Source organism: Macaca thibetana, chromosome 1 (genome assembly GCF_024542745.1).
Source record: "Macaca thibetana thibetana isolate TM-01 chromosome 1, ASM2454274v1, whole genome shotgun sequence".
NCBI classification, from domain to species: domain Eukaryota; kingdom Metazoa; phylum Chordata; class Mammalia; order Primates; family Cercopithecidae; genus Macaca; species Macaca thibetana.
In genome coordinates this window covers 122,948,434-122,971,421 of record NC_065578.1, presented here as the reverse complement: position 1 = coordinate 122,971,421, position 22,988 = coordinate 122,948,434, and the positions used below count along the sequence as shown (strand labels likewise).

The 22,988-nt window shown below is 47.7% G+C and overlaps 1 protein-coding gene across 2 annotated transcripts; it reads left to right on the top strand.

The window, feature by feature from the left end:
• The first annotated feature begins 4,705 nt into the window (after window positions 1-4,705).
• Window positions 4,706-10,453, top strand: MCL1 (MCL1 apoptosis regulator, BCL2 family member). 2 transcript variants are annotated; one of them, XM_050750998.1, is made up of 3 exons: window positions 5,195-6,152; window positions 6,503-6,750; window positions 7,524-10,453. In XM_050750998.1, exons 1-3 carry the CDS (start codon window positions 5,465-5,467, stop codon window positions 7,638-7,640), a joined length of 1,053 nt encoding a protein of 350 aa, XP_050606955.1. In that variant the 5' UTR covers window positions 5,195-5,464; the 3' UTR covers window positions 7,641-10,453. The 2 variants fall into 2 exon arrangements, with proteins under 2 accessions (XP_050606963.1, XP_050606955.1); XM_050751006.1 differs by lacking the exon at window positions 6,503-6,750 and having other exon boundaries at window positions 4,706-6,152; window positions 7,524-7,651.
• The last annotated feature ends 12,535 nt before the right edge of the window (window positions 10,454-22,988 follow it).

The window sequence follows — 22,988 nt, the reverse complement described above, 5'->3', positions numbered from 1 at the left end:
TTTTTTTTTTTTTTTTTAGTAGAGACGGGGTTTCACCAGGTTAGGCAGGATGGACTCGATCTCCTGACCTCGTGATCCGCCCGTCTCGGCCTCCCAAAGTGCTGGGATTACAGGCTTGAGCCACTGCGCCCGGCCTGTGCCCAGTTAATTTCTGTATTTTTAGTAGAGATGGGGTTTCACCATGTTGGCCAGGATAGTCATGATCTCCTGACCTCATGATCCGACCACCTCGGCCTCCCAAAAGTGCTGGGATTACAAGCATGAGACACCACGCCCAGCCTGGCCCCATCGCACTTTTCTATATATACCATGTTGGTAAACATTCAGGTTAATCCATTCAACAATGGAGTGTCTGCCATGGGTCAGGTATGGCTGGGGTTATAAAGAGAAGTACGTTAAGTGCTCTCATCAAGTGGACAACCAGAGAGAGTAATAAAATTGAAGAGTAGCCAGTATAGAAGAAGGAAAATCAGGAGCGTGTGGTACACTAAAAAGCACAGGAAGAAAGTGTTTCCATACAAGAATTATAAACCAAGTCAAATACTGCTGAAAAGTATAAGGAGGCCTGCAAATTGACCACTGAGACATGGCAATGTAGAGGTCACAAATAACCTTGACAAGTTTCAGTGGTGAGAATCATAGCTTCATAGAAGTGGGTTCAAGACAGAAAAGGAGGTGAGAGGTTGCTATACAAAGGAACATCAGGCTGGGCACAATGGCTCATGCCTGTAATCCCACTTTGGAAGGCCGAGGCAGGAGGATGGCTTGACTCCAGGAGTTTATACTAACCTGGGCAACAGTGAGACCCCATCTCTGCCAAAAATAAATTTTTAAAAATTAGCTGGACGTGATGGTACATGTCTGTAGTCCTAGCTACTTGGGAGGCTGAGGTGCTCAGATGTTCAGTGCTGCAGTGAGCCATGATTGCACCACTGTACTCCAGCCTGAACAGAGCAAAACCCTGTCTATGCCGGGCACGGTGGCTCACGCCTGTAATCCCAGCACTTTGGGAGGCCGAGGCAGGTGGATCATGAGGTCAGGAGTTCAAGACCAGCCTGGCCAACATGGTGAAACCCCATCTCTACTAAAAATACAAAAACTAACTGGGTGTGATGGCACGGGCCTGTAGTCCCAGCTATTCGGGAGGCTGAGGCAGAATTGCTTGAACCTGGGAGGTGGAGGTCGCAGTGAGCCAAGACTGCGCCATTGCACTCCAGCCTGGGCAACACAGTGAGACTCCATCTCAAAACAAACAAACAAAACAAACAAACAAACAAAAAGCCTTTCTCTAAAAATAAAATAAAAGGGGCCAGGCACGGTGTCTCATGCCTGTAATCCCAGCACTTTGGGAGGCTGAGGCGGGCAGATCACAAGGTCAGGAGTTCAAGACCAGCCTGACCAATATGGTGAAACCCTGTATCTACTAAAAATATAAAATTAGCTGGGCATAGTGGCACGGCCCTGTAATCCCAGCTACTCAGGAGTCTGAGGCAGGAGAATCGCTTGAACCTGGGAGGCGGAGGTTGCAGTGATCTGAGATCGCGCCACTGTACTCCAACCTGGGTGAAAGAGCAAGACTCCATCTCAAAAAAAAAAAAAAAAAAAAAAAAAAAGCCAGGCGCAGTGGCTCACATCTGTCATCCCACCACTTTGGGAGGCCAAGGCCAGCGGATCACGAGGTCATGAGTTCGAGACTGGCCTGGCTAACACAGTGAAACCCCGTCTCTACTAAAAATACAAAAATTAGCCGGGCATGGTAGTTGCCCACCTGTAGTTCCAGCTACTTGGGAGGCTGAGGCAGGAGAACCGCTTGAACCCAGGAGGCAGAGTTTGTGGTAAGCCGAGATTGTGCCACTGCACTCCAGCCTGGGCAACACAGCAAGACTCCGTTTCAAAAAAATAAATAAATAAAATAAAATTTATTTGAAACTGGGTGTGGTGGCTCATGTTTGTAATCCCAGCTATTCAAGAGGCTCAGGTGGGAGGGTCCCTTGAGGCCAGGAGTTGGAGACCATCCTGGATAACATAGCAGACTTTTTTTTTTTTTTTTTTGAGACAGAGTCTCACTCTGTTGCCCAGGCTGGAGTGCAGTGGCACGATCTTGGCTCACTGCAAGCTCTGCCTCCTGGGTTCACACCCTTCTCCTGCCTCAGCCTCCCAAGTAGCTGGGACTACAGGCATCTGCCACCATGCCCGGCTAATTTTTTGTATTTTTTTTTTTCAGTAGAGACGGGGTTTCACCATGTTGGCCAGGATGGTCTCGATCTCCTGACCTCGTGATCTGCCTGCCTCGGCCTCCCAAAGTGCTGGGGTTACAGGTGTGAGCCACCGCGCCTGGCCAAGACTTCATTTCTTAACAAATAGGGCCAGGTACAATGGCTCATGCCTATAATCCTAGCACTTTGGGAGGCCAAGGAGGGCAGATGGCTTGAGGCCAGGAGTTCGATATTGGCCTGAACAACATGGTGAAACCCCATCTCTACAAAAAAACACAAAAATTAGCCAGGCAAGGTGGTGCTGGCCTGTAGTCCCAGCTACTTAGGAGGCTGCGGTAGGAGGACCACTTGAGCTCAGGTCGAGGTTGCAGTGAGCTGAGATTGTGCAACTGCACTCCAGCCTGAGCAACATGGTGATACCTGTCTCAAAAAATAATAATAAATAATGAATAAAATGCAATTTATTTTAAAGTGTAACTTACATTTCCTTTTTTAGCCTCTGTAAAAGGAAAAACCATTGCTCTTCCTATTTCCTCAATCTCTTTCCACTTTACCACCTGATAAAATTTTACTTTATAAAGCATGACAGCAAAGCTACCTCCTCCATAACACTTTCCTCTAGCTCTCTCAGCCCAAAGTGAATTTCCCAACCTCTTAACTCCTAAATGAAGTTGTTAATGCCTTGTGTAGAGCATACATTCCATTATGGTTAGTTGCTGTAAAAGATTAGACATTCCTTAAATAGAGAAACCATTTCTTATTCACTACAACCACAGAGTGCTCTATCCTCACCGCTCATACTATAAACCCCTATGGTTCTAGGTCCTGCCCAAAACATAACTGGGTGGTATGGACACCGTTATTGCCTTACTAAACTGTGACATTTTGGAGATTAGGAACTTTTGGGCAAGCACGTGACTCATGCCTATAATTCCAACACTTTATTTATTTTGAGATGGCGTTTCACTCTTGTTGTCCAGGCTAGAGTGCAATGGCACAATCTCGGCTCACCGCAACCTTCGCCTCACAGGTTCAAGTGATTCTCCCGCCTCAGCCTCCCAAGTAGCTGGGATTACAGGCACATGCCACCACAGCCTGGCTAATTTTGTATTTTTAGTAGAGATGGAGTTTCTCCATGTTGGTCGGGCTGGTCTCAAACTCCTAACCTCAGATGTTCCGCCCACCTTGGCCTCCCAAAGTTCTGGGATTACAGGCGTGAGCCACCGCGCCAGGCCTCATTTTTTTTTTTTTTGAGACCGAGTCTCACTCTGTTGCCCAGGCTGGAGTGCAGTGGCACTATCTCGGCTCACTGCAACCTCCGTCTCTCAGGTTCAAGCAGTTCTCCTGTCTTAGCCTCCAGAGTAGCTGGGATTACAGGTGCGCACCACCACACCCATCTAATTTTTGTGTTTTTAGTAGAGACAGGGTTTCGCCATGTTTCCCAGGCTGGTCTTGAACTCCTGGGCTCAAGCAATCCACCCACTTCAGCCTCCCAAAGTGCTGGGATTACTAGCATGAGGCACAGAGCCCAGCCTGTAATCCCAACACTTTGGGAGGCCAAGGTAGGAGGATCACCTGAGCCCAGGAGTTCAAGACCAGCCTGGGCAAAATAACGATACCCCATCTCTACAAGAAATAAAAAAATTAGCCAAGCCTGGTGGCATGCACCTGTGTTCCTAGCTACTCGCGAGGCTGAGGTGGGAGAATCACTTCAGCCCAGGAACCCAGAAGGCTGAGGCAGCAATGAGCCCTGATGGTGCCACTGCACTCCAGCCTGGGTGACAAGGCAAGACCTCATCTCAAAACAATTTTTTAAAAGTGAGCTTGCTCACCTTTCCTATGTCTCTCAGCACCTTGCTTTCGAATTTTAGCTATTATTTTTACAGATCTTTTAACAAAAAGGCTGCTTTAATTAATGTTAACATACGTGGCATATAACAGGATCCTTTTTCCCAAGGGCTTTACAAACCTCTAGAGTCAAATGTGCCTTACTATCAGCACCAAAATAAATGGTGTCAACCGGGTGCAGTGATCCCAGCACTTTAAGAGGCTGAGGCACGCCTGTTATCCCAGCACTTTAAGAGGCTGAGGCAGGCGAATGACCTGAGGCCAGGAGTTCAAGACCAGCCTGGCCAACATGGTGAAACCACGTCTCTACTAAAAATACAATAATCAGTCGGGCGAGGTGGCTCCCAACTGTAGTCCCAGCACCTTGGGAGGCCGAGACTGGCGGGTCACTTGAGGCCACGAGTTCGAGACCAGCCTGGCCAACATGGTGAAACCCAATCTCTACTAAAAATACAAAACCTAGCCGGCTGTGGTGGCGCACGCCTGTAATCCCAGCTACACGGGAGGCTGAGGTATAAGAGTCGTCTGAACGTGGGAGGTGGAGCTTGTAGTAAGCCGAGATCACGCCACTGCACTCCAGCCTGGGCAACAGAGCTAGACTCTGTCTCAAAACAAACAAAAATGTTGTCAAGACTCTCAGACGAGTTGCTAATGGAGTAAGGCCTATATGTAAATAGCGCCAAAGACCATGCAACAGAGATGGAAGAAGCAAGCAGGGAGGCAGGAATAGTTTAGCCGTGGCAGTTTTAGCTTAGTCCACTTATATAAATGGTTCTTTAGGGTAGTACATGGAACATCCTCATTTCCAAACATCGAACTGAGAGCTGTGCAAAATAACTCCAAGTTCCCAACTATGCCCCCTTAATTATCCCTATCATCTAAGACTGTTGTTCCTATCCATCACTGAACTTCCTCGTCCTCTTCCTTCAACCCCTGTTAGTCAATGGTTGAAATTTTGATTTGGTAAAAAAGCTCTGGCAAAAACCAGTAAAAGGGGCTCGCGAATCAGGTCTCAGGGAAGCACAGAGGTAGCCACTAGAAGGCCCGAGGTGCTCATGGAAAGAGCTCGAGCCCAGGAGCTCGGACCCGCCGTTACGTAACCGGCACCCAGAGCCTCCGAAGACCGGAAGGCCCCGCTCAGGCCCCGACCCCGCCCCGGCCCGGCAGCCGGTAGGTGCCGTGCGCAACCCTCCGGAAGCTGCCGCCCCTTTCCCCTTTTATGGGAATACTTTTTAAAAAAAATTAAAGTTCGCTGACGCCACCCAGTAGGACTGGCCGCCCTAAAACCGTGATCAAGGAGCTCCTCGCCACTTCTCACTTCCGCTTCCTTCCAGTAAGGAGTCGGGGTCTTCCCCAGTTTTCTTGCCAGGCGGCGGCGGCGGCGGTGGCGGCGACTGGCGATGTTTGGCCTCAAAAGAAACGCGGTAATCGGACTCAACCTCTACTGTGGGGGGGCCGGCTTGGGGGCCGGCAGCGGCGGCGCCACCCCTCCGGGAGGGCGGCTTTTGGCTACGGAGAAGGAGGCCTCGGCCCGACGAGAGATAGGGGGAGGGGAGGCCGGCACGGTGATTGGCGGAAGCGCCGGCGCAAGCCCCCCGGCCGCCCTCACGCCAGACGCCCGGAGGGTCGCGCGGCCGCCGCCCATTGGCGCGGAGGTCCCCGACGTCACCGCGAGCCCCGCGAGGCTGCTTTTCTTTGCGCCCACCCGCCGCGCGGCGCCGCTTGAGGAGATGGAAGCCCCGGCCGCCGACGCCATCATGTCGCCCGAAGAGGAGCTGGACGGGTACGAGCCGGAGCCTCTCGGGAAGCGGCCGGCTGTCCTGCCCCTGCTGGAGTTGGTCGGGGAATCTGGTAATAGCCCCAGTATGGATGGGTCACTACCCTCGACGCCGCCGCCAGCAGAGGAGGAGGAGGACGAGTTGTACCGGCAGTCGCTGGAGATTATCTCTCGGTACCTTCGGGAGCAGGCCACCGGCGCCAAGGACACAAAGCCAATGGGCAGGTCTGGGGCCACCAGCAGGAAGGCTCTGGAGACCTTACGACGGGTTGGGGATGGCGTGCAGCGCAACCACGAGACGGCCTTCCAAGGTAAGGGGGTTCATTAATCGCCAAGGCCTCACTCCCTTTTTTCCATCTCTCCCTGGACTCACCCGCCGAGGGTGGGTGGAAACCGAAACGAGTCAGTGTTGAAACGTGTCTCATCCTATTCCTGAAACCAGAATATTCTGGCCTTGAGTCATTGTTTCCGCCCATCTTGATTCTTTTGGAAATGGCAGCTCTTGTTCAAAGACCGGAAAGGGTGGGATGTCAATTCCAAGTGGGGTCGACCTGAGTTCTATAAATCCCAGTAGCCACTTTCCCGCCGTGGGTGGGCAGGCGAATCTTGCGCCGGTTTAGACAAAGGAGGCCGTGAGGACCTGCATGCTTTTCTTCCCCAGGCATGCTTCGGAAACTGGACATCAAAAACGAAGACGATGTCAAATCTTTGTCTCGAGTGATGGTCCATGTTTTCAGCGACGGCGTAACAAACTGGGGCAGGATTGTGACTCTCATTTCTTTTGGTGCCTTTGTGGCGAAACACTTGAAGACCATAAACCAAGAAAGCTGCATCGAACCATTAGCAGAAAGTATCACAGACGTTCTCGTAAGGACAAAACGGGACTGGCTAGTTAAACAAAGAGGCTGGGTAAGTTTTCCTTAAGGATGAAAGGGGACTTGGAGTGGAAGTAGAATGAAGGATTTATTTAGAGAGGTGGGGATATCTAAAGGTTTTTATGACGCACGGCTGTTTGCAGGCTCTAACTAAAGGACCATTGTTTATTTGATAATGATTTAAGTAGTGGATCCTTAGAGATAGTGGTATGGCGGTCTTGAATTGTATCAAAAATCTTGGTTTTCTCTAGGCTATTTTTTGTTCCAGTTCAGTTGAATACTCTTCAGTGGATTCAAACCATGAAGAAATAAGTCACCAGGGGAGGATAGCTGAAATACATTCCTAAGGCGCTCCCTGTTTTAATTGAGAAGATACGGGGTGGACCTTGCGTTTTAAACAGAAACCCAGATCTGATGCAGGATGTACTTAACCACGTTGAGAAAAACTGATCTTCGCAGTTGAGGTGTTACTGAAATATTAGGTGGTGGAGATTTGAGAATAAGTGTTTTAGTCTTTTACTTCATGGGAACTCTGGAAGTCCCTTGGTTTGGATAAATCCTAATATGACCAAGATAGTACTGTAAAATGAAGTTTAACTATCATGGGTGCCCACTTAAGAAACTGAAGAACTTAGAAATGTCTTTTTTTTTTTTTTTTTTTTTTTGCCCCAGGGTGAATAATAATTGGTTTACTGTTTTTTAGGGGGGATCCTTAGATATTTTAATTTACCTTCTTTCTGGATAGTAGTGTTGTTAAGAGAGCAGAAACCCATACTTGAAAATGTGCTTGTCTTTTTTGTTTTGTAGGATGGGTTTGTGGAGTTCTTCCATGTAGAGGACCTAGAAGGTGGCATCAGAAATGTGCTTCTGGCTTTTGCAGGTGTTGCTGGAGTAGGAGCTGGTTTGGCATATCTAATAAGATAGCCTTACTGTAAGTGCAATAGTTGACTTTTAACCAACCACCACCAACAACCACCAAAACCAGTTTATGCAGTTGGACTGCAAGCTGTAACTTCCAAGAGGTGCACCCTAGCAACCTAGCCAGAAAAGCAAGTGGCAAGAGGATTATGGCTAACGAGAATAAATACATGGGAAAAGTGCTGCCCATTGATAGAAGAGTCACTGTCTGAAAGAAGCAAAGCTCAGTTTCAGCAACAAACAAACTTTGTTTGGGAAGCTATGGAGGAGGACTTTTAGATTTAGTGAAGATGGTAGGGTGGAAAGACTTAATTTCCTTGTTGAGAACAGGAAAGTGGCCAGTAGTCAGGCAAGTCATAGAATTGATTACCCGCCGAATTCATTAATTTCCTGTAGTGTTAAGAGAAGCACTAACAATGCCAGTGACCTGTGTAAAAGCTACAAGGAATAGAACTATGACTGTAAGCCTCAGTACTGTACAAGGGAAGCTTTTCCTCTCTATAATTAGCTTTCCCAGTATACTTCTTGAAATAGAAAGTCCAAGTGTTCAGGACTTTTATACCTGTTATACTTTGGCTTGGTTTCCATGATTCTTACTTCATTAGCCTAGTTTATGGCCAATAATACTTGATGGAAGACTCAGTAATTAGTTATGAATATGGATATCCTCAATTCTTAAGACAAACAATTTGTAAATGTATTTGTAAAAATTGTATATATTTTTACAGAAAGTCTATTTCTTTGCAACAATGAGAGTATCGAATTTACATTAGTTTTTTTCATACCCTTTTGAACTTTGCAACTTCGGTAATTAGGAACCTGTTTCTTACAGCTTTTCTATGCTAAACTTTGTTCTGTTCAGTTCTAGAGTGTATACAGAACGAATTGATGTGTAACTGTACGCAAACTGGTTGTAGTGGAACCAATCTGATTGATAAACTATGCAGGTTTAAATTTTCTTATCTGATTTTGGTAAGTATTCCTTAGATAGGTTTTTCTTTGAAAACCTGGGATTGAGAGGTTGATGAATGGAAATTCTTTCACTTCATTATATGCAAGTTTTCAATAATTAGGTCTAAGTGGAGTTTTAAAGTTACTGATGACTTACAAATAATGGGCTCTGATTGGGCAATACTCATTTGAGTTCCTTCCATTTGACCTAATTTAACTGGTGAAATTTAAACTGAATTCATGAGCGCATCTTTAAAGCTTTTACTAAAAGATTTTCAGCTGTTCTGAATGGAACTCGTTAGCCGTGTGCATATAAAAAGATCACATCAGGTGGATGGAGAGACATTTGATCCCTTGTTTGCTTAATAAATTGTAAAATGATGGCTTGGAAAAGCAAGCAAGTCTAACCATGGTGCTATTATTAGGCTTGTTACACACACAGGTCTAAGCCTAGTATGTCAATAAAACAAATACTTACTGTTTTGTTTCTATTAATGATTCCCAAACTTTGTTTCACATTTTTGCATTGGCATCTTTGGATTTCAGTCTTGATGTTTGTTCTATCAGACTTACCTTTTATTTCCTGTCCTTCCTTGAAATTGCTGCTTGTTCTGCTCCCTCAACAGATATTTATATCAAGTCTACAGCTTTCCCCTGCCATCCCTTTCTAGCCCTTTTAGATTTTGGCACTGTGAAACCCTGCTGGGAACCTGAGTGACCCTCCCTCCCCGCCAAGAGTCCACAGACCTTTCATCTCTCATGAACTTTATCCTGTTAGCAGGTGGTAATACCATGGGTGCTGTGACACTAACAGTCATTGAGGGGTGGGAGGAAGTCCCTTTTCCTTAGACTGGTATCTTTTCAACTATTGTTTTATCCTGTTTTGGGGGGAAATGTGTCAAAAGTCCCCTCAGGAATTGTCAGAGGAGGGAACATCTTACGAGGCTTTCTCTAAAGTTTCCTATGTATATGAGTATGCTCACTTAAATTTACAGAATGAGGTGAGCTGTGTTAAACCTCAGAGTTTAAAAGCTACTGATAAACTGAAGAAAGTGTCTATATTGGAACTAGGGTCATTTGAAAGCTTCAGTCTCTGAGCATGACCTTTAGTCTGTGGACTCCATTTAAAAATAGGCATGAATAAGATGACTAAGAATGTAATGGGGAAGAATTGCCCTGCCTGCCCATCCCAGAGCCATAATGTCAACTTTGCTAGAGCTATTTTTACCTATCTATTTATCGTTCTTGATCATAAGCCACTTATTTATATCATGTATCTCTAAGGACCTAAAAGCACTTTATGTAGTTTTTAATATTAATCTTAAGATCTAGTTACGGTAACTAAAACAGCCTGTCTCCCAAATTCAGTGGAAACAAGTGCATAGATGTGAATTGGTTTTTAGGTGCCCCACTTCCCAATTCATTAGGTATGACTGGAAATACAGACAAGGATCTTAGTTGATATTTTGGGCTTAGGGCACCCCAAGTGGTTTGGGAAAGGAGGAGGGGAGTGGTGGGTTTATAGGGAGAGGACGAGGCAGGTGGTCTGAGTGCTGACTGTCAGCTACATAGTTCAGGCAAATCCTCCAAAAGGGAAAGGGAGGGGCTGCTTAGAAGGATGGCGCTCTCAGTGACTACTTTTTGACTTCTGTTTGTCTTATGCTTCTCTCAGGGAAAAACATGCAGTCCTCTAGTGTTCATGTGCATTCTGTGGGGGTGAACACCTTGGTTCTGGCTAAACAGCTAGTACTTTTGATAGCTGTGCCAGGAAAAGGACCAACTACAAATTAATGTTGGTTGTAAAATGTAGTGTGTTTCCCTAACTTCCTGTTTTTCCTGAGAAAGAAAATAAATCTTTTATTCAAATACAGGGTGTGATATGGGTCTTTTCTCATCGACGCCTCTTTTCCTTCCCCCTCTTAGGCAAACCTTTTAGAGAAGTCAGCTGAGCAAATATGTATAGGTGCATTCAAAGCAAAAGCCTCACAAAGCTGATTTGCCTTAGAGCAAAGGACAGTTCCTTTCTTCAATTCAAATTAGAGGTGTTGGGTTTTTAATTAAATATATTACTGCTGTACTTGGAGGAGTTCCTAAACCTCCAAGTAAAAAAATTAAAAACCTTCTGAAAAAAAAATCAAAATCTCTGTCTTGATTTATTTATTTTTTTGAGACGAGGTTTCGCTCTTGTTGCCCAGGCTGGAGTGCAATGGTGTGATCTCGGCTCACCACAACCTCTGCCTCCCGGGTTCAAGCAGTTCTCCTGCCTCAGCCTCCCAAGTAGCTGGGATTACAAACATGCGCCACCACACGCGGCTAATTTTGTATTTTTAGGGTTTCTCTGTGTTGGTCGGGCTGGTCTCGAACTCCCGACCTCAGGTGATCCGCCCACCTTTGCCTCCCAAAGTGCTGGGATTGCAGGCGTGAACCACCGTGCCCAACCTGTGTCTCGGTTTTTTGAATCACCAGGTGTTGGTTTGTTTGTTTTGTTTTGAGGCAGAGTCTCACTCTGTCGCCCAGGCTAGAGTGCCCTGGCACAATCCCGGCTCACTGTAACCTCAGCCTCCCTAGTAGCTGGGATCACAGGTGCCTGCCACCATGCCCGGCTAATTTTTTTTTTGAGATGGAGTCGCGCTCTGTCGCCCAGGCTAGAGTACAGAGGCGCGATCTCGGCTTAGTGCAAGCTCTGCCGCCTCCCAGCTTCACACCATTCTCCTGCCTCAGCCTCCCGAGAAGCTGGGACTACAGGCGCCTGCCACCACGCCTGGCTAATTTTTTTTTTGTATTTTTAGTAGACACGGGGTTTCACCATGTTTGCCAGGATGGTCTTGATCTCCTGACCTCGTGATCCGCCCGCCTTGGCCTCCCAAAGTGCTGGGATTACAGGCGTGAGCCACCGCGCCCGGCCTGCCTGGCTAATTTTTGTATTTTTTAGTAGAGGTGGGGTTTGGCATGTTGGTCAGGCTGGTCTTGAACTCCTGATCTCAATGATCCACCTGCCTCAGCCTAAGCGCTGGGATTACAGGCCTGAGCCACCGCGCCTGGCCTTGATCTTGAGGTAAGAGGGTACTGTACAGCATTTACTCTATCATAACACCTAAATAATACCTAAAGTTAAAAGAGTTTTGATGAAGTTCTTGGGAGCAGTGCTTTTCCCCTTCCATTTTCCAAAAGGAGGTAAAAAGCCAGTCAATTTCAAAAACCCCTATCCTGCCTTTATTTTCGGGTACCTTGAAAGCAAGCTAAATCACCATGGAAATGTGCAAATGTGAGGTTTGCATACTTGGTTTTAACCCTTGAGCACCAGATGCTAATCAGGCAGTCAGGATTCTGTGCCTTCCTGCATTCAGTTGCATTTCTATTTAAAAGCACGTTTTGGTTTGGAAGCCCCTTTCTGGAGCCTAACTACCAAAAGGCAGCAGCTTTTTGTATCATTACAAAGAAAGCTGTGTAAGTGCACTCCCAAGCCCAAGCCTTGGCCTGAGTTAAGTTAGTGCTATTGCTCCCGTTGATGTGCTATGATGTGAAGCCGTTTCTGGTGCAGTGTTCCTTTGCTCAGCACCTTAAAAACTTGGATTTAATAGTAACTGGGTAACCTTAATCACTAGTCAGAATAATCAACACTTCGCTTTATTTGACATAACCAGACTTTCTCAGTTCCTGTTTTGTGTCTAGAGCAAGGTCTTCATACTGTTTTCGTTCAGAAAATTTTTATTTAAAACAGTTGAGACAGCTGAAGCATTTTACAAAATTAAAGTGAAATAACTTGTACAACTGGTGTGTAGCATGGCTCCAGCCAGATGCCCAGAGCACTAGCCATTAATTACTGGAGTTCAGATGATCAGTTGAGTCTCTATCCTAGTTTTTAGTTCACTTGTTCAATCATTATGGAACTTTGTTTCTAGAACGCTGCCACTCTTCAAAGGCTTCTCAATTTCAAAATCGAAAGCTTAATTCTCTTCTTAGTTTCAAAGTTGTTACAGTGTTATCTTACCTATGTGAAGTATGTGGAAAGTTGGGGGCTGGGGATTTTCCTCCAGGTGGATTAAGAAACTGCTCTCTGGTCTGGGCTCCGTGGCTCATGCCTGTAATCCCAGCACTTTAGGAGGCCAAGGTGGAGAGATCACGAGGTCAGGAGTTCGAGGCCAGTCTGGCCAACATAGTGAAAACCCATCTCTACTAAAAATACAAAAAAATTAGCTGGGCATGGTGGCGGGTGCCTGTAATCCCAGCTACTTGGGAGGCTGAGGCAGGAGAACCACGTGAACCCGGGAGGAACCCCGGAGGCAGAGGTTGCAGTGAGCTGAGATTGTGTCACTGCACTTCAGCCTGGGTGACAGTGTAAGACTGTCTCAAAAAAAAATAAATACATTTCTGGTGCAGTGTCTCACACCTGTAATCCCAGCACCTTGGGAGGCCAAGGTGGGCTGATCACTTGAGGTGAGAATTTTGAGACCAGCCTGGCCAACACAGTGAAACCCCATCTCTACTAAATATACAGAAATATTAGCCGTGGTGGGGGGCACCAGTATTCCCAGCTATTCAGGAGGTTGAGGCCAGAGAATCGCTTGAACCCAGGAGGTGGAGATTGCAGTGAGCCAAGATCATGCCACTGCACTCTAGCCCTCTAGCCTGGGTGACAGAGCGAGACTTCCTCCAAAAACAGAAGAGGCCAGGTGCAGTGGCTCATGCCTGTAATCGCAGCACTTTGGGAGGCCGAGGCAGGCAGATCACCCAAGGTCAGGATTTCGAGACCAGCTTGGCCAACATGGTGAAACCCCATCTCTACTAAAAATACAAAAATTAGCCAGGCATGGGGGCGCGTACCTGTAGTACCAGATTGCAGTGAGCCGCAATCACGCCACTGCGCTCCAACCTGGAGACACAGGGAGATTCCATCTCAAAAAAAAAAAACCCTGAAAATGTGGTGTCCTTTACTAATAATTCTTGGGAAGTAGAAAAAGGATATATGTAGCAAGCTTTTGTTCCCATACTATACCTGGTTTCTAATTGGCAGATCCCTTCTTGACTTGCATAGAATAATAGTTCTTTTCCATTGGTAAATGATAAATCCTTAACATTGAGGTATGCTGGGATTTTTTTTTTAAGAGGTGGGGTCTCACTCTTGTCCAGGCTGGAGTGCAGTGGGACTCACAGTTCACTGCAGCCTTGAACTCCCATGCTCAAGCAATCCTCCTACCTCAGCCTCCAAAGTAGCTGGGACTACAGGTACCCCACCATGCCTTGTGTTTTGTTTTGTTCACAGAGATGGGGTCTTTCTATATTGCCCAGGCTTGTCTATTTAGCAGGAGCTCTAGACAGCCAGATGTTGAGAGTCTTCATTTTTCTATTACATGACAGTAGACTGCTTACTATGTATCATGAACTGTTAGATGCTGGAATTATAAAGAGATCATTCTTACCCTTAAGAAACTCAAAAAGACTGGGCGCAGTGGCTCAAGCCTGTAATCCCAGCACTTTGGGAGGCTGAGACGGGCGGATCACAAGGTCAGCAGATCGAGACCATCCTGGCTAACATGGTGAAACCCCGTCTCTACTAAAAAAATACAAAAAAACTAGCCAGGTGAGGTGGCGGGCACCTGTAGTCCCAGCTACTCGGGAGGCTGAGGCAGGAGAGTGGCGTAAACTCAGGAGGCGGAGCTTGCAGTGAGCCGAGATCCGGCCACTGCACTCCAGCCTGGGCGACAGATCGAGACTCCGTCTCAAAAAACAAACAAACAAAAAAAAAGAAACTCAAAAAAAGCCAGGTGCGATGGCTCACGCCTGTAATCCCAGCACTTTGGGAGGCTGAGGTGGGCGGAACACGAGGTCAGGAGATCGAGACCATCCTGGCTAACACAGTGAAACCCCATCTCTACAAAAAATACAAAAAATTAGCCAGACGTGGTGGCGGGCGCTTGTAGTCCCAGCTACTTAGGAGGCTGAGGCAGGAGGGTGGCATGAACCTGGGAGGTGGAGCTTGCAGTGAGACGAGATTGCGCCACTGCACTTCAGCCTGGGCAACAGAGCGAGACTCCATCTCAAAAAAAAAAAAAAACTCACAAAAAGAGGCTGGGTGCGGTGGCTCACGCCTGTAATCCCAACACTTTGGGAGGTGGAGGCGGGCAGATCACAAGGTCAGGAGTTCGAGACCCCCCTGGCCAATAAGGTGAAACCCCATCTCTACTAAAAATACAAAAATTAGCCAGGCGTGGTGGTAGACACTTGTAGTCCCAGCTACTCAGGAGGCTGAGGCAGGAGAATTGCTTGAACCTGGGAGGCGGAGGTTGCAGTGAGCTGAGATTGGGCCACTGCCTCCAGCCTGGGACAGAGCGAGACAATGTCTCAAAAAAAAAAAAAGAAAAAAAAAAACTCAAAAGAAGACTGGGGAATAGTTCAAAATAAACATGACAACTACACGTCAAAAAGCTATAAAGGACGTGGGGACATTTGCAGAAATTTATGGATTGTATGTTAATATTGTATTGATGTTAAATTTCTTTTTTTTTTTTTTTTTTTTTTTTGAGACGGAGTCTCGCTGTGTCTCCCAGGCTGGAGTGCAGTGGCGTGATCTCGGCTCACTGCAAGCTCCGCCTCCCGGGTTCACGCCATTCTCCCGCCTCAGCCTCCCAAGTAGCTGAGACTACAGGCGCCCACCACCACGCCCGGCTAGTTTTTTGTATTTTTAGTAGAGACGGGGTTTCACCATGTTAGCCAGGATAGTCTCGATCTCCTGACCTCGTGATCCACCCGCCTCGGCCTCCCAAAGTGCTGGGATTACAGGCTTCAGCCACCGCGCCCGGCCGATGTTAAATTTCTTGAGTATTATACCTTGTTTTTAGGAGATGTGTGCTAAGGAATTTATGCATAACGAATCCCATAATGAGAAGGCAAATGTGGCTAGATGTTAAAGTTTGCGATCTAGCTGGGCGCAGTGGTTCATGCCTGTAACCCCAGCACTTTGGGAGGCCAAGGCAGGCAGATTGCTTAAACCCAGGAGTTTGAGACCAGCCTGGGCAACATGGTGAAACCCCATCTCTACTAAAAATACAAAAAAATTAGCTGGGCATGGTGGCTCATGGCTGTAGGCCCAGCTACTCGGGAGGCTGAGGCTCCAGAATCACCAGAACCCGGGAGGCAGAGCTTGCAGTGAGCCGAGATCACACCACTGCACTGCACTCCAGCCTGGGCGACAGAGCGAGACTCCATCTCAAAAAAAAAAAAAAAAAAAATTGGCCAGGCACAGTTGTACGCACCTATAGTCCCAGATATTCTGGAGGCTAAGGCAGAAGAATCACTTGAGCCCCAGAGTTCAGGGCTATAGTGTGCTATGTTGATCTGGTGTTCACGCGAAGTTCTGCATCAACATGGTGACTTCCTGGGAGTGGGGGACCACCAGGTTGCCTAAGGAGGGGTGAACCTGCCCAGGTTGGAAATAGAGCTGGTCAAAACTCCTGCGCTCATCAGTAGTAGAATTGCACCTGTGAGGCCGGGCGCGGTGGCTCACGCCTGTAATCCCAGCACTTTGGGAGGCCGAGGCGGGCGGATCACAAGGTCAGGAGATCGAGACCACGGTGAAACCCCGTCTCTACTAAAAATACAAAAAATTAGCCGGGCGCGGTTGTGGGCGCCTGTAGTCCCAGCTACTCGGGAGGCTGAGGCAGGAGAATGGCGTGAACCCGGGAGGCGGAGCTTGCAGTGAGCCGAGATCGCGCCACTGCACTCCAGCCTGGGCGACAGAGCGAGACTCCGTCTCAAAAAAAAAAAAAAAAAAAAAAAAAGAATTGCACCTGTGAATAGCCAGCCACCGCCCTCCAGCATGGGCAACATAGCAAGACCCTGCCTCTTAAGATAAAAATTGGAAAACACTGGTAGGGAAAAAAAGGCTCTTTGGTCTAAATAAGTCTGGATTGGGTATACATGACACACAACTGGATGGATTGTGTTTATTTAGGAAGTAGAAAAGACTCAATTGCTTCCTATATCATGTTAAAGTGGTGACCCTAAGCACACAATATCAGGGTCACAGCCATCTTTGAATCTAGACTGAAGGAGCTGGCATTGGCAGGCCTGGTTTGAATAAAGTTGCCCTTTTAAGAGCATCACCTAAGATAGGTCACTGGAGCCTCACTGTTCCTTCACCCTCTAGGTTTTACATAGTCAGGGAAAGGAACCAAGGTTTTGCCTAAGAGCACTATGCTGTCTGCAGAACAGAATTTTAATAAGAGCTCCCAAAAGTTACTTAACTGGAACCCCAAGATACTGAATGGTGGCTTCCACTCTCCCTGATCCTGTTCCCGTGGGAGACTCAACTATTGCTATTCCCATCCTAATTCAAAAAACCAGTTTGCTCTAGCTGCCCAGACTTCCCCACAGGCTGCATTCTTGCCCATGAGCTCATTGTTTTGGCTTCTTTGCCTGTATAAATCTACTGCCAGTGCCAGAGGTCTCAGCCCGGGGCCCCCTAACTAGCTGGGGCTGCATTCCATTCAGAATTTCACCACCCCCACTTGGTGTGCTTCCCGCCCTCATGTGGTCACATGTGTATGTTTACTCAAGTTAGCCTGGGACAAGGTGTGCTGGGATAGACAGCCAAGGAAGCAGAGAAGGAAAAGAATGTTTAACTGTTAGGTTTCATCCTGGATTAGATTTCAGTAAATATGCTTTCAGTTCTGTGCCCTAAAATATGATAATTTTCTTGTCTGGTAGGAGGAGCTGGTTTTGAAAATTTTGCTATACATTTCATAGTCTACCCTACTGGGCTGGTTATGACTCTCAGGTATTCATATTTGAAGGGGAGAATGCAGTTAATTCTCCCTGGGAAACACCGCATTCACATGCATTTTATTCCTGAAGCTCCTATGCCCACATCTATCAGGCCTGCCTTTCTCAGCTCACACCACCATCCTTTAGGTTGCCTGGAGCAATTCCCACCGTCTCTGGCCCTTGGTGGAAATGGGGGGAGGGGAGACAGCTGGCCTGCTGCAAGGGAGCAGCTGTTCCGTTTCACTGCTTTGTTACTGAACTTTCCTGAGGGGAGGATACCTTGTTTATTTCCTTTTGCATGAGAGCCCAGATCTAAGGAAAGTGGAGCACACCTCAGGTGAAGGGCTGTGGGAAGAGCATTTCTCTTACTTTGCAGAGTTTTGGATTAATACTAAATGCTTAAGCGGTATACTCCTTTCCTCCACCCCCCTCTTCTTCATCTGTAAAAACAAAACCAAAAAACAAAACTGCAGGCTGTGGCTGTGGGAGGTGACTTTTTTTCATTTCTCAGAAATCCCTCATGAGGCAAAGCAGAGAAACAGAAAGAGGGAAACAACTTTGTGTCAAAATGAGGTTGTGTGTGTGTGTTTTGAAATGAGGTGGCTTGTCAGCTTTAAGGAACAACAGCTCTGCAGAGGAGCCTGGTGATGGCGGGGAGGAGTGCTGGGCTACCTGCTTCCTTGCCCCTTGCCCCACTTCAAAGCTGGGTGGTTGGGGTCAGGTGTGAAACAGGATGGAAGTCTCTGTATCTTCCCTTCCCCATCATGAACAGTGAAAGGTATATCAGTGCTACTGTATGAAAGAAAAATTTGACCAGTCACGGTGGCTCATGTCTGTAATCCCAGCACTTTGAAAGGCCGAGGCGGGTGGATTACCTGAGGTCAGGAGTTTGAGACCAGCCCGACCAACATGGCAAAACCCTGTCTCTACTAAAAATGGGTGTGGTGCTGTGCACCTGTGGTCCCAGCTACTCGGGAGGCTGAGGCCTGAGAATTGCTTGAATCTGGGATGCAGAGGTTGCAGTGAGCCTAGCATGCTGCTGCACTCTAGCCTGGGCCAGCAAGACTATGTCTCAAAAAAAAAAAAAAAAGAGTAAATGCTTGTGGCTTACCATTATACATAAGCCTATGTTTGTAAGACAGTGTACCTAACCAACAAAGACCAGGAAAACTGTCATTTCCTGGACCCAGGAAAATTGGCCAGGCGCAGTTGCATGCACCTGTAGTCCCAGATATTCTGGAGGCTAAGGCAGAAGAATCACTTGAGCCCCGGAATTCAGGGCTATAGTGTGCTATGTTGATCTGGTGTTCACGTGAAGTTCTGCATCAATATGGTGACTTCCTGAGAGTGGGGGACCACCAGGTTGCCTAAGGAGGGGTGAACCTGCCCAGGTTGGAAATAGAGCTGGTCAAAACTCCTGTGCTCATCAGTAGTAGAATTGCACCTGTGAATAGCCAGCCACTGCCCTCCAGCATGGGCAATAGAGCGAGACTCCGTCTCAAAAATAAATAAATAAATACAAAATAAAAAATAAATCTCTCTCTCTATATATAATTTTTAAAAATTCTTTTATTTTTACATAAATAGAAACAGGGTCGGCCGGGCGCGGTGGCTCAAGCCTGTAATCCCAGCACTTTGGGAGGCCGAGACGGGCGGATCACGAGGTCAGGAGATCGAGACCATCCTGGGTAACACAGTGAAACCCCGTCTCTACTAAAAATACAAAAACTTAGCCGGGCGAGGTGGCAGGCGCCTGTAGTCCCAGCTACTCGGGAGGCTGAGGCAGGAGAATGGCGGGAACCCGGGAGGCGGAGCTTGCAGTGAGCTGAGATCCGGCCACTGCACTCCAGCCTGGGTGACAGAGCGAGACTCCGTCTCAAAAAAAAAAAAAAAAAAAAAGAAACAGGGTCTCACTTAGTTGCCCAGGATGGTCTTCAACTCCTGGACTTAGGTGATCCCCCTGCCTTGGCCTCTCATAGTGCTGGGATTACAGGCGTAAGCCACCATGTCTAGCCAAAAATACATTTTTGTTTACATGTGTTTTTGTTTTTGTTTTTGTTTTGAGACGGAGTCTCGCTCTGTCGCCCAGGCTGGAGTGCAGTGGCGCGATCTCGGCTCACTGCAAGCTCCGCCTCCCGGGTTCACGCCATTCTCCTGCCTCAGCCTCCCGAGTAGCTGGGACTACAGGCGCCCACAACCGCGCCCGGCTAACAAAAATACATTTTTAAAAGTGATTTTGGTCAGGCGTGGTGCCTGTAATCCCAACACTTTGGGAGGCCGAGTCAGGTGGATCACCTGAGGTCAAGAGTTCGAGACCACCCTGACCAACATGGTGAAACCCCGTCTCTATTAAAAATACATTAGCTAGGCCGGGCGCGGTGGCTCAAACCTGTAATCCCAGCACTTTGGGAGGCCGAGACGGGCGGATCACGAGGTCAGGAGATCAAGACCGTCCTGGCTAACACAGTGAAACCCTGTCTCTACTAAAAAAAAAATACAAAAAACTAGCCGGGCGAGGTGGCGGGCGCCTGTAGTCCCAGCTACTCGGGAGCCTGAGGCAGGAGAATGGCGTAAACCCGGGAGGCGGAGCTTGCAGTGAGCTGAGATCCGGCCACTGCACTCCAGCCTGGGCAACAGAGCCAGACTCCATCTCAACAACAACAAAAAAATACATTAGCTGCACGTGGTAGCGCGTGCCTGTAGTCCCAGCTACTTGGGGGGCTGAGTCAGGAGAATCGCTTGAACCCGGGAGATGGAGGTTGCAGTGAGCTGAGATCACGCCACTGCACTGCAGCCTGGGCAACAAAAGCAAAACTCTGCCTTTAAAAAAAAAAAAAAAAAAAGTGAAGAAACTAGATCGGAAGCCTCAATTTTATCCCCTATAAACAGGACTTAACAATACTGTCAGCTATCTTATTACTGCAAGATTTAAAGAGAGTTTATTGATATACGTGCTTTGTGCTTTTACCTTAAAGCACTATACAAACAGAAGGAGTTTCAGGACTGTCCCTTAAGGGTTTACTCTATTAACCATTTTCAAATCCTTAAATGCCCTAGGAGAAGCAATTAAGAACCAGGCATCAGTACAGTATGTTGAATTAAAAGGTTCTACAGCTGTATTTTGAGGCCCAGAAGAGACATAAACAGGACTTTCTATGGCTAGGCAGAGCAGGAGTTACCAGTTAGGAAAAATCCCCAGGGTCAGAAACCACCTCCCTGCCAAATTTGCCCTGCTGCCTGTTTTTGTATGGCCCACAAGCTAAGAATCATTTTGGTATTTTTAAATGGTTGAAAAAAATGGGCCAGGCACAGTGGCTCATGCCTGTAATTCCAGCACTTTGGGAGACTGAGGTGGGAGAACTGCTGGAGCCCAGTAGTTCAGGACCAGCCTGGGCAACACAATGAGACCCTGTCTCTACAAAAAAAATTGTTTTTAATTAGCTGGGTGTGGTGACCTGCACCTGTGGTCCCAGCTACTTGGGAGGCTGAAGCAGGAGGATGGATGGCTTGAGCCCTGGAGGTCAAAGCTGTTGTGAGCTATGATTGCGCCCCACCCCCGCACTCTACCCTGGGCAACAAAGCAAGATCCTGTCTTTAAAAAAAAAAATTAAAACTTCAGTGTCACAAGTCTGATTGGAACACAGCTACGCCCATTTGTTTATTTATCGTCTATGGCTGCTTTGTGCTGCTACAGTAGAGAAGCTGTAATAGAGATGATAGGGCCTGCAAAGCGTAACATATTTATCATCTCTCCTGTAGAGAAAAAGTTTGCCCAACCCTCTACTAGAGCTAAAGAGGAGTCTCATTTTGTGATGAAAGAGGCAGGCAACCAATAGTCAACAGTAAGGAGGAAAGGACTGTAGCGATGGGAGACAGGAAGGGTAACCTTGTTCCATGGGAGATGATCTCTGCCTGTCCATCAAGGGGAGGGCCTTTTGGCCTAGGGATCCCAGGGGTACAGTCTGCTCCTTTTTTTATAATCCCACCCTCTTTCCCCCAGTTTCTTTTACTCTTCACTCAAAATTCAGTGGAGCTATCTCAAGAGATTCAGGTAAGGTTCAGAAGAGCACAGCACACAAACATGCCGACCCAACCTAGCCTTCCTCCCACAGCCCAGGGCTCTTCCCAGGCCTCTCAGCACAGTTCTCCAGTGCTCACAGGAGAAATGCTCCGCTCTGGCCACCTTCCAGCCAGCTCTGTACCTCCCCTTCAGCTGGCAGAGCTGATGTCTCCCTGGCATCTGACTGCCATATCTCATGCATACCTTGTTTTGGATTAATCTTTTACATTCCTCCCTCAAATCCTTTCTTCCTTCAGACTCAGCCCTGAAACACCCTCTTCTGGAGTTTTCCCAGTCTCCTAGGTCAAGTAGCCCAAAAGTCAGGTTTATGCTGGCTACTTTGAGGTTAACCCAAACTTTTTCTGTCTCTTGTTGACAGACTTAGACTTAGGTACTTTCCTGAGGCTTTCTACTTCCTTTAGACGGTGTCTCTGCCCTTTAAAGCTGACACCTCTTCATCACCTGCCTGTGGCAAATAAACCACCTCTACTTGAAACACATACCTCCCCAAACCATAATTTCTACCATAGCATGATTCTCCATGGTTCAAAGAGAGGAGAGAGCTTCCTGGGTCAGTTTACTCTGGTGGGGAGGATGCTAACATGAAGTCTTTATTTGTAAACCTGGGGACAAGGGGAGAGCAAGGAATGAGAGAGGGTCTGGCTGGAGAGAATCTGGAGGGAGGCTCTCCTAGCATCTTGTTCTCTCTCTATCCCACCACCCTCCATGTCCATCTAGAGCCTCCCACCAGAGCTCTTCTCTTACAGGTTTCCTGGGAGAAGGTGGCTTGAGGCTGAGACACTTATGCCCTGGGCCAGTCACTGGGTTCCTGTGCTCTGCTTCATTCCTCGTTACCAGAAGGGTGGAATCTGGATGAGTGGAGGTGAGGAGAAGGTTCAAACTCTCCACCAGACCCACGTTGCAGCTGTGAGCACCTGCTTACAGGGAGGCCTGGGGGTTGGGGAAGTCCAGGAGCTAAATTTAGTCCAAAAGCTGCAACTTAAATTGGGTGGGTATTTACCCTGGGGAAGCTGGGAGGGGGAGGGGAGAGGAATCCTGACCCAGCTGAACTCGTGAGAGCACAGATCACCCCTAGTGTCAATGATACTCAAACCACAACCCCCTCCCCCACCCAGCACACCCACAGAAAGGAGGCATCCTCAACAATTTGCAGGCCTTTTGCATGCTTGATCTCTCTTGTGCATATCAAGTTTGTTCCTATCACTACCCCACCCTCATCTCACTTCTCAGGGGTCCAGTTCCTCTGAGTCCTTCCCTAAATTCCCACCAGTGCACCAAACCCAGGGGCCCTCCCCACATTCCTCTGCCCTCAGGCTGCAGCTTCTGCTCTCCGCAGTCCCTCCAGAGGGTTTCAGAGGTCAGCGGTGTCTGGCCACACTACTCCCCTCTACGGGGCCAGGAAAAGGGGTTGCTTGGGTCAGGTTCCCCTTCCTGAGAACTTCCACATTGACCCCATAATGACGTCAGTGACCAGAGGAAGGAATCCTTAGGGGCTGCGCTGAGTCCTATCTCTAAAATAAGAGGGGAAGGGGGGCAGACCCCCAGATAAGAGCCCACCT